The sequence below is a fragment of the Thunnus albacares genome, chromosome 13 (genome assembly GCF_914725855.1).
Source record: "Thunnus albacares chromosome 13, fThuAlb1.1, whole genome shotgun sequence".
NCBI lineage: Eukaryota > Metazoa > Chordata > Actinopteri > Scombriformes > Scombridae > Thunnus > Thunnus albacares.
The window spans coordinates 8,177,921-8,195,793 of NC_058118.1; the positions used below are offsets into that span (position 1 = coordinate 8,177,921).

Sequence of the window (17,873 nt, forward strand, 5' to 3'; positions counted from 1 at the left end):
GTTGATGTAAACTTACTCTTCTTCTTCTTCCTCTGCCCCTTGTTTCATGTTTTCTTCCTTAGACAGTTCATGATAGGTCACCTACGCCAATAACAGACTGAATTTCAGAGATGACAAAAGTATCAGGAGATATTGCCTCTGACTGTGAGTGCCCCACTTTTTTTTTTTTTTTTTTGTAGGTTTATTTCCACACTTGTGTCAATCTTTGTGAAAGCAGTGTTTCATGCTTGCATTTGATGCCGATGTAAGATGATAGTTCAGTGTCACTGCATTTGCTTTTAGTGCCAAGGGAAAAAAAAAAAGCAATGCAAAGGAGACCTTTTCCTCTGCACAAGTCAGATGATGTTTCGCACTACTGTTTGTGGCTCTGTGCTGTTATTCTCGCATATGATTTGGTTTTGTACCATCACTATTTTTATAAGTGGTGCTTGGTAGCTGTAGGGATAGTAAGTGAAGTCATGCTAAATGTCTGGCCTATATATTTTTTTCCAAGGCTGTTGAGAGTGGGAGAGGAGAGTGAGGAGGAGTGAGGCCTGCCAAAGCCGGAGTGTGGCGCTCCTGTCTCTAGTGCCATCGGCTGCCTCAACACACACACACACACACACACACACACACACACACACACACACACACACACACACAAACACTCAATATCTAACAGCCTGGCCTGTCATCTGCTGGTCTACATCTGAACTGCATCCACATTAAAAGCAACAGCAGTAACAGTATCTCAACCAAACTATACTGCTACAAAATACAGTAAGTGGATAAATACATTAATAAAACAATTCACTTATAAATACTTGAGTATATGTTGTTGTTGTAATGTCAAAGCTATCATTACACAGGTCTGTCAAACAGAAAAAAGTGGAAAAACAACACCACACCTTAAATGTGTACTCACCCCATCTGAGCCAAAGCTCTGATTCACACCTCCTCACAGTCTGCTGACACGGAAACACTGGTTGGAGGGGGCGGATGAATAAGTCTGTGTGGAGGTATTACACTGAAACCTGCTGCTGTAGGTCTGAGTAGGACACATTTCCAGGACCAGCAAGTTTCATTTCACTGTATGACACAGCTCTCGAGGTTTGTGCATGCAGGAGGTTGGATTTGTCATCGGCCCTCCACACACGTATAATAATATCATTAAGAATAAGTATAGTATGCTGAGAGGTGAATCTGTCATAAAATGGCAACAATCTAACATTTAAAAACTGAAAATCCTCTCTATTGGATGGGCTGCCATGATATTTTGTACAGATATTCATGGTCCCCAGAGGAGGATAAGGGCGACACGCATTAATCAAAATTTCTGTAAATGTACCAGTATTCACCAGCTGGCTAATTTTCAACTGCAGTCCTTCACCAAGATGTTCCAAAACCAATGAAGTAACAGGTTAATAAGATGCCAAAATGACAGCAAAATCAACAAAATCAGCATTTACAAGACAGCACACAAATCATGAAGAGCACCAGGAAGAAGCAAAAAACTGATTCAACAAAACATTAATTTGGAACAGATATCCATGTTGGTGATGCCCTTACTTTTCCATCTCAGCCATCCAGTCAAATTTGGTATTATTATTTTGAGCATGTTAGCATGCTGATGTTAGCCTTTAGCTCGAGTACAGCCTCACAGAGCTGCTAGCATGGCTGCAGACTTTCACGATGAGGAAATACAAAGGGAACAATCGAACAAGGGAGCATTCACTGTATTTTTTCTGGATCTGATGAACAACTTATGTCAGAATGAATAACACCCAGTTCCAAAATTTAACTGTGCATTCAACTAATGCATTATTAATGATTTTATTCATTTTTTAAAATTTATTTTATTCAAATACAAAATTAATTCAACCCCATTATCTCTTATTTACTCATGCTGGCAAGATGATTTTTAAATGTTTCTCGGTCTTGGACGCTGATAAGTTGGTCATGAGTCATGCTGTTGATTTCATTTATTTGCCCCTTGTTTTGGCGCAGTACAGTTCCGCCTAAACACATAGCCGCCAACACAAGTTCAGATAAAGTTTTAAGACACTGAGATCATCTAACTTCCCAGCCTATCAAGTGCCTTCAGGATAATGAGCTCTACATGCTTGCCTCCACTTCCCACATTATCCACAGCCTCCCTCCGTCACCTCTTCAGTCACCCCTGATCAACATTTTTCACATTGTTAATCACTTATGTCAGCTTCTGCTAATTATAGACAATTAATCATGTGTGATTCACTGTCTCTCTCTGTCAGCACTGTGCTCTACACTGTGTGAGCGAAAACGACAAAGGTGAAACTGCCTTTATTAAGTACGCAGCACCAGGGAGTGAACTCCCCAATGATAAGCAGCATGTTGCAGTGCTTTGGCTTACACTTCCTTGAGGCGAGTGATAAAGGCCAGGTGGAGATTAAATTACATTAATTCCTTCGCCAGAAGCCCTGACCGAGAATGACTTACAAGACAAGGAGGATGGAGTGATGAGCTGTAGCTAAACTACTGCCAAAGCACTGAAAAATGAATTAGCCATCAGTGTCACAACACACTGTGCCCCTAAGCTGCCATATAAAGTCAACAACCTGAAACACACACTATAGGCTGCTTTGACTTCTTTTGCTGTTTTTTTGTTCGTTTGTTTGTTTTTTAATGTACACTGCATTTACTGAGTTATATGTATATGTGTGAGGAAAAAAATCTCCTTTTAATCTGCCTCCACCCAAAATTAACGGCTAAATCAGTGGTTTTTGAAAAACAACAGAGTATACACACCCAGTCTGGCAAACATGGATATGCAAACATTGTGTTATCAACATGCACAGTATCAGCCAGTCCATTACGAAGCATAATGTACCCTTACCTATGAAACTGTAACGTTACACACACTCTGCCGGCGCTGCTTGCGAGAGTTAGGGACTCAGTGGCCAAGTTCAGTTTTTTCTTTGTTTCAGATCTGTGAGCATACTCCAACATTTTGTGAAGATGTGCTCCATGCTGCGCTTATTGGTGCTTACAAGCATAATAGGTAACTATATTTCATTATTTTTCCTCTTGTGATTCTGTGTTTTAGGGAGTTTTTGAATTACATGGTGCATTTAGTGAAGAATGCGCGGTTTTGGATTTAACCAATGATACTTGAAACCTGGTAAACTTGTTCTTTTGTAGGATGTGTTGAGCTGATCACAGTCACAACTCTGCACAAATATGTCAATGTTACAAAGGGAGAAAATGTCCTTCTCCAGTGTAACTTTGAGACTAATGAACCGACCACCAGCCTTACCATCCAGTGGGACTTTGTTTCATCGTCTTCCATGTCCCCACAACAGGTAGATACACACTGCTGCTCAGATCCAAGCTCTGCACCAAATGAAGCAGATTTGATCAAATGTGACGAATAAGAATAATTCAAATTGTTAAATTAAATAAAAATTTGATTGAGCACAAAAGTAATCATTTTTCCTCAAAGTTTGTCCAGTAGCTCACTGTGTTTGTTTAATGATTGTACAAGGCAGCAAGCCTTGGTAAGACATCAGTCATTCTGTGTTTCTTTCAAGCTTGTGTGCTTCACCACCATAGAGGTCAAAATTACAGCTCTTTACCAAACACGTTACACAGCATGTTGACTGGCATTTATGTCATTTTGGGCCTAATTACGGAAACAACACTTCAGTTGGATTTAAACTGGGCGGAATCTCACCACAAAACTCAGCATTTAGGAGGATATTCAGAGTTTAACTTGCTTGTATTTTGAAATACTCACAGAAACTCTATAAAGCTTGAATATTCAGCAAAAAAACCTGCTCGTGCACACACACAGGTTAGCTCAATTTTTCCAAATACAGCGTGTTCTTGATGAACTGTTAGGAACCACACCTTGCTGATACAACAAAGCCCGTGACTGAGAAGTCAGATAATAACAGATTTTATTTTAAAAAAACAAAACAGAATCATTGCAGATAGTAATGTGTATGATTAATTGTCAGAGTCACAGATAGTCAAGTTGCTTTTTACATAAAATGTTACCATCCAATTGATGTAATTACACTAAAAGTAAATCATTCAGGCCCTTAGGACAACTTTTTTTTTATTTGACATGTACTTAGTCAAGAATATGTATTACTGTTTTTTAGTGCTGTTTTTGAATAAGTAAAAAATCTGTTTTTTTTTATAATGCCAATTTAACCAACTGCAGCTGCTTTTCTTAAGTGCAGTTTTATCCAACTAAAAAAAAATGCTTTTAAAGAAATGTACATGGTACCTAGCAAGCAGAGACTGAATAAAATGTGCCTGAGTTGACCTCACAGTCTGAGTTGAGCACAACTCCAATGTAAAACTGAGTTTCTGTATCTATAAATTTAGTTAGCCAACTTTGAATTCATTTCTCTAAATGATTACATTCAGACCTCTCGAACAAACCAGCCCCACAACATGAGTTTTTACTATGGTATCATTTGGAAAGTGTCTTTACTGTGTTGATTTCTTGCCGTTTGCTTTTAGGTGTATTACTATCAAGGAGGAAAGTCTGTCACTTTGAAATCTTATGAGGGCCGGATTCAGCCTCCCCCTGATCCCAGCAAAACCAAAAACGCCTCAATAATAATCAGCGACATGCAGCCATCTGATGCCGGAGTCTACACCTGTGAGGTTCACAACCTTCCTGATGTGTCCGGACAGTCTCAGGTCAATATCCATGTGAAAGTTCTCGGTAAGTTTGGTTAACTCCAGGGAGGTGTCGAAAGTGTTTTGACTGCATTATCAATATTCAAGTACTTTATTGTACCCTCTCAGATTTAAGTTAAACACCTTCAAGAAAAAAGAAGAACTTTTAATATTGCAAATTTAAACTTCCCTACGGTGAGTTTATTCACCGACTGGTCGTTACTTCAAGTAATATAAGAAGAGAATACAATGAGTGTGTAGGAGATTTCATACAACTGGACCACACCCGTTAGTAGTATCGCTTGAATATTTGCATTATGAGAGGAAGTAAGAGTGACTGATTATTTTTGTGTCAAAATGGCGCTCCGATGTTCTACTTTCGAAGTAGTGTTCACACCTGGACATGGGTCTAGTCTGACAGCATAAGCTGCTGGTGCTGTTTGAAACAGCTTTTAAAAAAGTGAAAAGGCCTAATCTGAACCTCCTGCTGGTGCGTCGACCATTATTCTCGATTGTAAAGGTGTGGCTATACCTGGAAAGGGAGAGCCGAAGCACACCAGCAGTCTCTTTGAAGTTTCTGGTCTCTGAGAATGAAAATAATGTAACATTGAAGTTTTATTTGTAATCTAAATTTGTATTTTAACATTTTTAGGATCCAACAGTAACCCTTCTGCTTCCACATTTGTCATTTTGTCCCCCCTTAATGTTTTTCAAGGAAAGTAGGGCTACTTAAGTCATGTCTGAGTGAACGATTCTTTTACTTTCACCTGAGTAACACAAAATTCCAGTCTGAATTACTGTGGGTGAAATCCACATCTGAGATTACAGCATCTATTATCAGTGTCGTAACATTAACACATCTATTAAAATAGTGGCCCTGAATAGTGCGATTAGGGAATTACATTCAGTTTGAATCCTCTCATTCACCGAGTTACCAGGACAACCTCGCAGGCCTCAGTATCCTCAGTAGTTTCCATGGTTACTGCAGCAGTCTCCTCATTGTCAGTGTTGGAAATTAGAGTAGGACTGTGACTGCATCCTTGTACTGCATACAGAATATATATCAGCATCTGCTGCATGCTAACCACACTTCATATGAAAATGTTTGCAGGACACTTTCTACACACTGAATGTGATGCATGAATAAGCACCGTATGAATATGTATGGATGTTCTCATGCTGATTATCATGGGATCAAAGACAATTTTCATCACTTACTTTTACATATTATACTATGGTAATATTTATGTTCCTAATCAATATTTAACTAATGTGAAAACACAATTGTAAAAATGTTTTAGCAGAGTCGTCATATCAATATTGAAAAGCCTAATGATGAATAGTCAGGCACCATGAAATACACAGAAAGGATTCAGTCTCAACTCAGGAGCAGTAGACTTGTGAGGACACTCCCAACACACTTCCCACCTCATGATGACTAATGATGAGACATGTGACACTGTGTTTGATTAACAAGGTTTTCAACAAACTCAAATCTGAAAACGGTCTTTGTTACACACCTTTTCTCCACTTTGATATGACTTTCATGACCTATTTTGACTAAGCAAAGTCTTGTTAGCATTAAAATGATAATTGCCTCTTATTACAATTTAAATGTTCCATCAAATTCTATATTCTTACCTAAGCTGATTATTTCAGCCAGAAACTCTTGCTGAAATGCTATGAAAAATGTCAATGGTCTCAACATATGATGCATGCGCTGCATAATAATGTCTAGTAGATCTAAGACTGAATATATCACCTATATAAACTCTTGCATCCTCCTTGTGGTCTGTCAGAGAGGCCCTCTGTTCCTTATTGCGCTGTCCACGGTGACGTGGAATCAGGTCACCTGGTCACTCTGACCTGCCACAGTGAGCGTGGGAGCCCGACCCCAACATACACCTGGATCAGACTGGATCAGACAAGGACAAGGAGGCCCATACTGGGAAGAGGTGAGTACTGCTTGTGATATAAATATGTGCACATTCATCCTTTTTATGAAACACATGTGCACTTGTTTCTTCAGTGACCAAAACTGGAATATTGGAAATCAGAAATATATCCCAGTTTGAGTTTGGGGAGTACCAGTGCAATGCTACAAATGCAGTGGGATTTTCAACTTGCACTATCGAGCTGAGTCCTGGTATGTTCACATTTACTTTTACTTTTGAGAATATCTGTACAAAAAAGTACATCAGCTGAGATCATAAAAAGGGCTTCATTCATGGGTAAAAACTTGTGTGTGTGTACAGAAGCGGGAGACGGGGTGATTGCTGGTGCAGTGATCGGCGCATTGCTCGGATGTCTCCTGATCATCCTAATTGTGTGGTTCATCGCTCACACCGTGAAGAAGCACAAATACAGAGCGCTCAAAATGTCGGAGGCCAACGAGATGAAGTGAGGATCTTAATGCTACATTTCATCATGTCGTTTGTAATTGAAGGGTGTAACATTAACTCTCTCTCTGTCCACTAGGAGGAGCCCTCCACAGGCTCAGGAAGCCTCAGACAGCGTTCCCGTAGCAACCACAGCCGGCAACCGCCACGCTGAGGCAGATGACCCCCAAGCCTAAAAAAAGGCCTGGTGAAAACAACTGGGATGACGTCACAGTTCTGAACAACAGGATGTTCAGTCTTCCAGATACGTCATTCTCAGATTTAATCAACATGATGAAGCTCATGTCCGTGCTTTGTTACATGTGTTGTGAATCAAAAAAGTTATTCTGCTCACAATCAGTTCAGTCTTCTACAGCTTTTCTTGTAGTGTTAGACCACACAAAGCATTTTTTAGTTTGTTCTTAGTGCTTTCATTTGTTTGTCTTACCATTTAATAGTAAGTGTGACAATCAGTGCATATTGATGACTCATTCGGTCTTAGATTTACATTACATCAGAACCAATATCTGAATTTATTGTAAGAATCAAAACATGTAGGTATGTTTAATGACACTTGCAGAGTCTGCATCATGCAAAGGATCAATGTGATAAATTGATCACTGATGTCCTAATACTGGGGGTTACAATAACATGTGTTTTTGTCTTTTACAGTTAAGTTTTTTTGTTTGCTTGTTTGTTTTTTATAGTAAGACATTGTTGTTTTAAAACTCAATGATAAAAATCATAAAATATGTTAAATATTACAGCTACAATAAAAAATCAAATCCTTTTTCATACTAAATGGCTATTACAAACAGCAAGATTGAAAGGTTAATTGATCTTTGGTAATAAGAACTGTAAAGCAACTGTAGATGAAGTATGACTATTTTGTTTAATAATGTTCAAGCAATTTGCAGATCATGATTAAATAATGTTTTTCTGAGTTGCTGATTCATGCTGCTTCCTGTTTGACCATAGCTGACTATATCAAGTATCATCTAGGTGGCAGCAGACTTACGTTGGAGCCTCACACTAAAACTCAAGCATAGTGTCAGGTTAGAGTCCCTTGGACTACGAAGATTTGACATGTGGGTTTCAGTGTCCTTCTTTCTTGAGTATTGTGTAAGCCATGTGGCTACCCGAATGGAGGAAGAAAACAAGCCTATACTCACGACTCTTACTATTTTCACACACGTGTAGGTTTGGATTCTCTAACTTGAGCGTCTTGGTTCTACACTTTGGTTTTGCTTACATGCTTCCGGTGGGTTCTCGCAGACAAGGAGCCATTCAACTGTACAGTAGACATCTGTTTCACCACTCAAAGGGGAGAAACCAGTGATCTGTGTGACCTCATATTAAGAATAAAATTAAAACCTCAGTGTCAGATAAGTCTTTTCCCACAGATTGTCCTTCAAAATAAGGGTTTAATTCTGAAATAGTCCACCGTATGTTTGACTGAGATCTTACTTTTACATATCAAGAATACACATGTACATGTCTTCAGATTACTCTACACCTTTCCATATTTTAATTCAAGTTATAAATGGTTAGGACAGCGCTGAAAAACTTGATCCATTTCATTCCAGGACAAAAAGTAAAAGCCAGAAATCACTGGGTCGTTGGTTTTGATCTCCAACTATATTAACAGCTGCATATGAATTATGGACATTTTGTACTACAGATTCAGGGCAACCTTATTTATTTCCCCATTAGTAAAAGCAAATATTAAACGGCTCTTTCTTTGGCACAACCAAATCCATAAATTTAATGCAAGGCATCTTGTGTACCCTCTGACAAAGCAAAACTAGTATCCACAAATTTATGAATATTTGACAAGTGTGAAGGCAGCGCTTTCAATATGTTTCCTTTCACTAAGAAATATTAAAGAGCTACTTGATGTCTTTATGGAGACAAATGGTGAGTATACTTTACTCACAGCACCTTAATTTTAATTAGTCTTACACAGATTACACATTAGCTTTAAATAGATTTTACCAACCTAATTTGCCTTTGTCTGTTTTCAGTGAGCTGCTGTTGTATAAATCACTGCCAACATTGTACCACAGCCATAGAGTCATAAACTCATAGAGCTTGTTTGGCAGCATTTGAGGACAGTTCCACACTTACACAGTGGGAAAAACACATAATCACCCTACCAATAAAGTCAGCCATCTTTACACACTCTGGGCACATTGTTTTTGAAATAGTGAATATGGCTGAGTCTGGTCTCAGGCTTCAAATGATGGTTTTACTGTTAGGAGGTGGAAACATACAGAAATTCAATTAAAACTGCAATTATGATAAGGTATACATCTCAAATAATAAGTAAATAACAATAAATATTAGTCAAGAGTAATTACTCATAAATTGTGTGCAACTATGTACATTTTATGTAACAAAGTGGCTCATTTGTTCCTTTGCATACTGGCCGTCAGTATTCTGACAATTTTGAATTATTATTTCTGACTTCATCATATCTGTAGATGGGTATTTGACAGTGATTCTAAAAACCATCACGTGTACGCACACACACCTCACTACTGTAGAATACAATAATGCTGGTGTCACTTGAACTCTTGGACTTTGGATTCTAACAATGGAGTTGTTTTTCTTTTATTGCTCCACAGCTTTTTGTCATGAAGACCTACATGTTCAGTATTTTAACTCAACATCCAATACTATACTTGTTTGCCAAACACAACACTGTGCAGTAAACATGACTGTAACTCACTGACTTCTTAATGCATTTTGCTCAATTCTCCATTACATCATTTCATTTGATCATATGATTGTATGAGCTCAACAATTGCAAGCTGTTTGGGAACAAACATCAATTACAAAAGAATACACAGGGATAGGTGAGGTACAATATGCACCATGAGTGGGACTGGTTGATTGTCTTGAATCAAGAGAATTTTCAGCATCTGAGATTTAAACCTGCTGTACATTACAGGCCAACTGATAAGGCACAGAAGTGAAGGGACCTTCTTGTCCAGGGTCATGCCTGCAGATCGAAGCAGCGTGCAGTGCTGAGGATGTCGTCTCTGGTCAGATAGCATCCGCAGAGTTGCCTCAGACCAGTGAAAGACTCCCTCCCATGCATGACACGCCAGTTGTCAATGAAAATCACCTCATGAAGACAAGAGAGGGTAAAATCCTTAGATTACACTGAATTACAATGACATTTGCATCTTTCTATTTACTCTTCAATTATCTTAAAGCTGTATATTCATTGATTGATTTTGACATTTGGAGAAGCATTTATAATTATTGTTTTCCCTTTAAGAAATGTAACCTTCTTACTTTTCCTGGAGTCAGTTTCACCCACAGCTCGTTCTCTGGACGCCTTAGTTCTGTGGTCAACTCTCGATGTGCCACATACCAGCGCTGAACAGCATCATGGGGGATTGTGTTAATCACTGATCTGTCATAGTTGTTGTATCTGTTAAAAAAAAAAGTTAAAAGAAAAAAGCAGCCTCTTTTAAGTTAATTTCTTTGGAAAAATAACAATCATCAATGATATAATTGTTAAAAATCTTTTAATGTAGCCTTAAAAAACATAGCAAAAGATAAGCTTTGTACAAAATTCCTTAAACTTTTAATAAGTTCCTTTGTTAGGAAATGATCACCTATTACTTCTAAAAGAAAAGTTTTTGGTGAAGTAGGACACAGACAGACAAAGCAAAGTATTTTTATATGTCTTGAAGGGATGTTTAAAGCTTTTTTTAAATCACCCCTCCAATACCTGACCTCCACTCAAACTCCTTCTTAGAACGCTATATAAGTATAGATGTCTAATAATTCACTATTGCACAAAAATGAGTAAGAAAAACATCATTCAAAATGAAATCACTGACATACCGGATCATGTAAACTTCATTGTTCCAAGGATAGACATTAACCAGAGGGCCGATGCCTGTCATGTGGTTTCGGTGGTTGTCAGTGTTTTCAATGTACTCGTGTCTGATGGGTGTACGGGCAAGCAGCTCGAAATTTTCAGGTGACTTCTGCCGTAATTTTTCAGCAGCATAGAAACCATCCACAAGTAGTGTCCTTCCTCCAGTTCCCTCATGCTTGAGGCAATGGAAAACCTGAATTCTGCAACAACAAAAAACACAGTATTAAAGCAGTAAAATGGTGCAATAAAATTACCATAATAAACTGTTTTTTAAAACCACTGCATGGGTTGCTAGAAAAAATACTAACAACATTACATTTCTTGGGTTTAGGTAAGGGTATGTAAAACTGTTCAGTATAAAGAAAACATTGTGGACATTGTGAATAATCTGTGGATTATTCAGCCTAACATTGTTCCTGGAAGGACACATTGTCTCCCTTCTCTTTAATTTCTTCGGGGGTGTTTTGAAATCCCACCTCAGACCTTACCCACATGGTTCCTGAAAGTATGAGGTGTCAGTGTGACGGTCTAGGGCCAGCTGGCTGTAGGCAGTGTCTCCTCTGGAAAAATCTGAAGTGAAGGACCACATTCGTCCATATGTAGTCTCTCTTGTGGACAAGTAACACACAAAACACAGGTGGATTAGGAATAATTAGACAAGGCCGAACATTTCCTGTATTACCAGTGATTGTTGCCACAGAATGCAAATGCAGAATAGTGTGTATGTTTATAATTAGTAGGAAACACAGTTGCACTGTAGCACAGGCCAAAAAGAAGCACTTCATACCTGATAAGACTGACTCTCTGGGTAACTGCCTCTGTGGCCTCAACTGTAGCTGGGACATCATCGACAAAAGCGATCCCATACAGAAGATAGCTCTGAAGAAACTTCTTTAGTTCATCATCACAGCTCATAAACTTGTCCCATTTGGCAGAAGATATGTTTGCTTTTGTATAGATGTCTGAATTCCAAAGGACGCGTGGCTGTACAGTCATCTGCTTCTGTCTTTCATAGCTGTTCTCAGCTAGCCAGCCCAGGCTGTACTTTGATACATGACCACCAGGCCCTGGGAAGCAGAGAAGAAAAATATTGGTATTCCGTATAACTCAAGCGCATTTAATACTATGGTTGACATGATTTCGACTTGTCTTTATCAATTCTGAACAAAAGGTTAAAGCATATTCAGGGTGATGATTCAACTTATATTGTCAAAATGCTAACTTAATTTGTTGTTCAATATTAGCAACACACATCTAAAATGATCATGACTGGCCAGGTTAATAAGTAACATATAAGACATTTTCTCTTTATCCAACTGCTGGATTCAAGTATACTGGAAACTCAGCTCATAAAAGCTTGCCATATACAATATGCATGTATGCATGCAGCAAATGAGTAAATGGGGCTCTGATCCGCGTGCAACATGAATATCCATGAGGGCCCTTGCACCATTGAGATTGAGTATTTAGAAGACTAAGTCAATGATGGCTAATACGAAGCTATCTGAATGAGATATCGTCTGTTCTGCCATCTTCTTGTCCAGAATCCATGGGATCTGAGGGATGGGGTGAAATAGGTAAAGACCTTTTTTGGTAACTAGATGTGCTGCTAGAGTAGGCTGCACTTGCAGAATAAAAACTGTTCATGGATAGAGAGAATGTGCACACTTAGACTCGACTGACCTTGAGTATGCACCACTAACAGGGAGAGGCATAATTACCAGTACGCCCACAGGAGTATGTGCATCATCAACTGTCTTGAGGCTGGCACGTCCTCATTTGTCACTTTATGTAAGATACAGTGTCACTCTAGTGTGTACATAAAAACACTGTGACAGTCCATCCTCTGCGCCAAAAATGCTGGAGCAGCCTACAGGGAGGCATCAGTTTTTAGCATGACCCTGAGTGCCACAGGCGAAAGAGAAAGCACGGGCATCTCCAAGCTACCAGACTCTGACTGCACTGCTATGGTATTAAAAGCTTGCAGTGATGTATCCTCCAGTCCATATTGTGCTCCCCATTTTAAAAACTGAATGTTCCAGCAGGCTTACTGCTCATGTTAGAGCTGCCCCAAGCTGGAATGAGGGGTCACAGACATTAAAGCTGTGTGGTGACAAGGCAGGGGAAACTTAAGGTTGAGTGCTTGCACATGAAGCCAGCAGATTTCACTGGCAACACCTGTTTCTATTTCCACACCTGGCTGTTGTGGGATTGTTTGTTCCTCTAACATGGCTTTGCTATGGCTATGGAAAGTGTTTCTTCACTGGTGAGTAATGTGAGAGAAATCTATAATCCTTTCTGCATCCTGTGCAAAACCAGTCATCTCTGCCTCAAAGCCAAGATGCTTCTTGGGTGGTGTTACAGTTTTCTAGAATAAAATGTGTTCACCAGCTGTATTGGACACAATAACAAAAGCTTTGATGTTTACACTTCTTTTTCATTGTGTCTGAAAACTGGCAGCTTTGATTTCTCCACAGAATACATTAAATAAGCATGTAATATATTTTCAGTCTCATCTTTTTTGTGACATTGTCCATTTGAGGCCAACTGTTTCCATATGTTGCAATTCCCTGATTATAATGGAGATTAGAATCTAAACCCTGGTTACATAATGCCCTTTCATCACGTTTTATGACATACAACTGAAACAGTCAAGGGTGTTATTTCATTACCTGATTGCACCCTTTGAATCTTTAGACAATAGAATATGACCCTGTGGAGAGAACATTATATGTCATGTGTCATAATTATGTGCCTTCACTGTTGTCATTTACAGCTACAGTATATTCTCCTTATGTGTTGTGTGCAAGTGCCAAACTAGAAATGAACGCCAAAAATTAGCATGCTTCAAATACATTATCTCTTAGTTTATTACAAGCAGAGATACCTAGAGACAATTCCTGGATGCAATTTATCAGTTCACTAAAAGTAAATGATTAAATCTGAACTCAGGCTACATGATGTAGTGCCGTGTTGTTTAATCTTTTATGGATTAGTGTCTTTGGTACATATTTTCTTAAACCTTTGCTGACTCAGTGAAAACCATTACTTTTGTCAATGGCTGATACAAGGATTTTGAAAAGATTACTGGAATTTTTTGGAATACATTTTGTAACATACCATGTATAACTGTGTGTTAAACAAGCTGTGATTTATTTGAGTAGATTATGAATAACATAATATCAAAATATATTAAATCTGAATGTATCCAAATAATGACTTTTGTTGTTAAATGCAAAAATCAATGTTTATTTCTCTGGCCTTTAAGCCTGAAACTATAAGGTTCTTTGCTCCAACCATTCATAAATTTCTTGTGATGTCCTTTACAACTGTCAGAGGTTAATTTATTAAATGTTGTTAATTGTTAAAAGCACTGGGATAAACATTTGTAGTTGGCCCAGTACTGTGCACACAGCAGACTACACATGACTGCTTTACCACTGTATAAACCCAGAGAGACCCAGAGTACCAATCAGCACTCCTATGATGGGGTGCTACCAGGCCCCAGGTTTTCTGTGTGTCAGGTACTTTATCAAGCAATTTGATTAAATGCATCTTTATTTAAGAATACGCACTACATGAGCACAAAATATAGTCTTAAAAACAGATTTTGACACATTGTCGTGCACATGCAGCAATGCAGAACCTACTTTAGTTGATATTTTGCTACTTCTTCAACAAATTTGCAATTATTCAAATGACCACCAGCTGACATGTAGTGAACCTGGCCATCTGAGGGCAGCTGTCATCTTGCCCAGTTAGCAATCCAGCCTTGTTTTATGAGTTAATAACTGACTGAGTCATTACTCTGCATTTATATTGAATGCAGAGGTGCAGACAGCTGTATTTAACTTCAACACTCACCGCTTCAGCAACTCATCCTTTAGTTTCCAGACATTCAGTTTAACAGTACTGCACTTATAACTGACTTACACGTGAGGACGAGATGACCATCCTCCACTCTTGTATTATCAGGGCGAATGGTGAGGTCTATACCTCCAGTGTCCAGGTTTCTCTGGTTAGTCTTGGCGTTGTATGAAGAGGCAGAGCGACAGTGATCCCGAAGCCACACGTAGTTAAAATGCATAGGGGTGCCTCCATAGTTGAGCACTGGTGAATTCATATTCAGAGGTTATTGACGGGTGGTTTTAATAAAGTAAAACAAAAGATTTGTCAGAAATAACACTTCTGGTTGTAACTGGGTTACAAGGATGTCATTAAACTCACCAAGACAGTCATCAAGTAAGTGGAAAGTCGCTGCAGGCGCAGAGCAGGCTCGGGTCTGCGTCTTGTGTCTCCATGGTATCTGTGTGTTTCTGAGGCTACACAGTAGCTGAGTCTGTTTATAAGCAGGTCGCAGTTTACTATTTAACGTCCCGAACATCGCGGGAGTAAACATAGTTTTGATCAATTGATCAATTAAATAAACTCGCACCTTAAAATACACTCTAACGTACTTTCCTGAGGAGTCACCGTGCAGTCGGTACAGACCCCCACCACAAATAGTCTAGTAGTGCGCTTTTTTACTCCTTTGGCGCTTCACTTTCACACAGGCAAGTGTTTAATCTCATAAAATATATTACTTCGAAAAGTAAGTCCGAGATTAATTATTAAACACTACATGGTTTCGCCTGTTGTTAGGTGTAATGTTTAACAACCTGCCATTACAAATCACAAAGTCAGCTCCTTCTTCTTCTTCTTCTTCTTTGGAATAAACAGACTAGATGCTGCAGTGGCGTACTGCTGCCATCTACTGTTAGCAGTTTTTTTCCCAGGATGGCGAAGTCATGACCCGCCCTACTCTGCCTCTGATTGGATTTCCTTGATATTTTTACCAAAACCCAAACCAATATCACTCTTCACACCTAAATCTAACCAGAGCCGTATAAAGAGTTATACGTTAAGATTATTTATACGGCAAAGTACGGCACCTAAACAACACAACCAACGAGTACTGGCTAATCAGAGGCAGAGTAGAGCGGATTATGACTTCGCCGTCCTAGGAAAACAAATTTGGCCTACTGTTTGTCTTCTTCTTCTTCGTTGTTTTTAAAGGCGGTTGGATTTAAAATAATACTTAATTCTCCTATCTAATCTAAATGATTATATATAAAGTAAAATAAAATGAAAATAAGTAAATAAATAAAGTTCTTCCCCACCCCTCATCCTATTCTCTAATATAACTTCTCAATTTAGCCTCTGAGAGGGCCTGGAAGCCTCTCGTCACAGCCCTGCACTTCATCTCCAGTAATCTCCACAATATCCAAAAACATTCTTGCTGCATCAGCAACCATCTCTACTCTCTCGTCCTCTGCTGTTTGTTATTGATGTTCCTTTTGACAATTATTTATATTTTGTTATACAGTCCAATACTGGTAATAATACTGATACTCCATCAGTTTCTTCATTTTATTCCAGTTATGCAGGTTCAGTAAAGTGTGCAGAGTAGAAGGAGTCATTCCATGAAAACTGTTACAAAACGTCAATATTGTTTTCAATGGCTGAGGACACTAATTCAAGTGTACTTATTAGCATGAAGTAAAATAAAAATAAATAATGAAATTGCATTTTTTATATTCTTATACTGTTAAACTATTATTCTGTTAAACTATAGTCATTTTCTTATGTCCACTCTGATCAATATTAATCAAATTTTAAAAAACAAAAAACAAAAAAAAAACACACAACACATATTTTGGTTAAAATAGAATGATTAATGTATGTCCATAAGTTTCATGTTCCACCCTGTCACACTAATGTATTTCTGCACCCTGAAGTTTAAGTTTATGTCATTTAAGTGACATCACTAAGAGGAAATTACATCATTTAAGAGTTTGAAGAAGACAAATTCAAATGCTGGTTAGTTTTGGTTTTCTTTTAGAACATTTTTTGATACATTTTTCTTTCAAAACCTTCTCTGTCAAGCATAACATATCCACATCATCACTCAAAAAACATGGGAAAACTACTTTTAAATGAAAATTTCAAAATGTATTTATATAAAACATGATTTTCTCATTTAGCTGCATGCTAAGTGTGCTGTTAGCTTTGACAACAGAGAGAATTTTGGCCATATTACTTTGACTCTTTCCACCCCCGTCACAGGCTTTAGTGTAAAATTAAATTTAAAAAAATAGTGCCTGAGCTTGCAAAATATGTTTTATTGCAGGTCTAACATATTCTTCATGCTATGAAATACTAAATTCTATGTCTGGTTATGATCAAAAGTCTTAAAATTCCAAGTACCAATCTGAGCAGTTTCCATGGAAGGATCCAAAAACTGTTTGTCCAGCTGCTCACAGGTCTTTGAACAGCTTCCTCCAAAGGCCTTCCAAAGACCACAATCCCCAAGCCTCAACCTGGTTATGACAACTGAATCTTTTCTTTTGTAGGCAAAATTGCTTTTTTCCACTGTTTTTTCTATGATAAAGTAAGCCCCCTCTTTCTTTTCTGTTTCCTGTGTTTTCTGCCACATTTCTTTTACTAAGAAGGTATTCTGACAGTTCATATTGTTGAGCAATTTCTACTCTATCCTCATGTACAATGTTCTTTGCCAAGTAATATGCTTCCTCATTTTCCTCTACACCCATGTGTGCTGCTCCCTTAATAAAACCCACCTCACACCATGCTTTGTGAATTCTGTATAATGTTTGATAAATCTCTGTCAATATATTAGGTCTGGACTTGGATTTGATTTCTCGTATTGTAGTTAAAGCTGCTGCTTTATCACTGCATATGACTGAGTTGTCTGGTTTATTGATCCTCTATCCACCAAAGTGCCCATAATATTGTCAGCATCTCTGCTTTGAATATTGACATGTGATCTGAAATTCTATGTTCCTTTTTAATTCTTAATTCAGGAATAGTTACTCCAAATGCCACTTTCCCACTCTCTAGATCCTATGATCTGTCTGTATAAATCTGTAAATATGATGTCCACTCTT

The 17,873-nt window shown here is 38.3% G+C and overlaps 2 protein-coding genes across 3 annotated transcripts; one reads left to right on the top strand and one right to left on the bottom strand.

Annotated features, from left to right (window-relative positions):
* Positions 1–2,899: 2,899 nt before the first annotated feature.
* LOC122996018 (V-set and immunoglobulin domain-containing protein 1-like) lies at positions 2,900–9,157 on the top strand. Its single transcript, XM_044371534.1, has 7 exons — positions 2,900–3,019; positions 3,160–3,320; positions 4,492–4,699; positions 6,453–6,608; positions 6,683–6,799; positions 6,909–7,053; positions 7,132–9,157. Exons 1-7 carry the CDS (start codon positions 2,977–2,979, stop codon positions 7,226–7,228), a joined length of 927 nt encoding a protein of 308 aa, XP_044227469.1. The 5' UTR covers positions 2,900–2,976; the 3' UTR covers positions 7,229–9,157.
* A 102-nt stretch (positions 9,158–9,259) lies between these two features.
* tmlhe (trimethyllysine hydroxylase, epsilon) lies at positions 9,260–15,643 on the bottom strand. Of its 2 annotated transcripts, XM_044371533.1 has the most exons (8): positions 15,387–15,641; positions 15,157–15,268; positions 14,863–15,039; positions 11,717–11,996; positions 11,418–11,537; positions 10,893–11,129; positions 10,335–10,473; positions 9,260–10,161 (listed from the first exon to the last, which is right to left on the bottom strand). In XM_044371533.1, exons 3-8 carry the CDS (start codon positions 15,014–15,016, stop codon positions 10,030–10,032), a joined length of 1,062 nt encoding a protein of 353 aa, XP_044227468.1. In that variant the 5' UTR covers positions 15,017–15,039; positions 15,157–15,268; positions 15,387–15,641; the 3' UTR covers positions 9,260–10,029. The 2 variants fall into 2 exon arrangements, with proteins under 2 accessions (XP_044227468.1, XP_044227467.1); XM_044371532.1 differs by having other exon boundaries at positions 15,157–15,643.
* Positions 15,644–17,873: the final 2,230 nt, after the last annotated feature.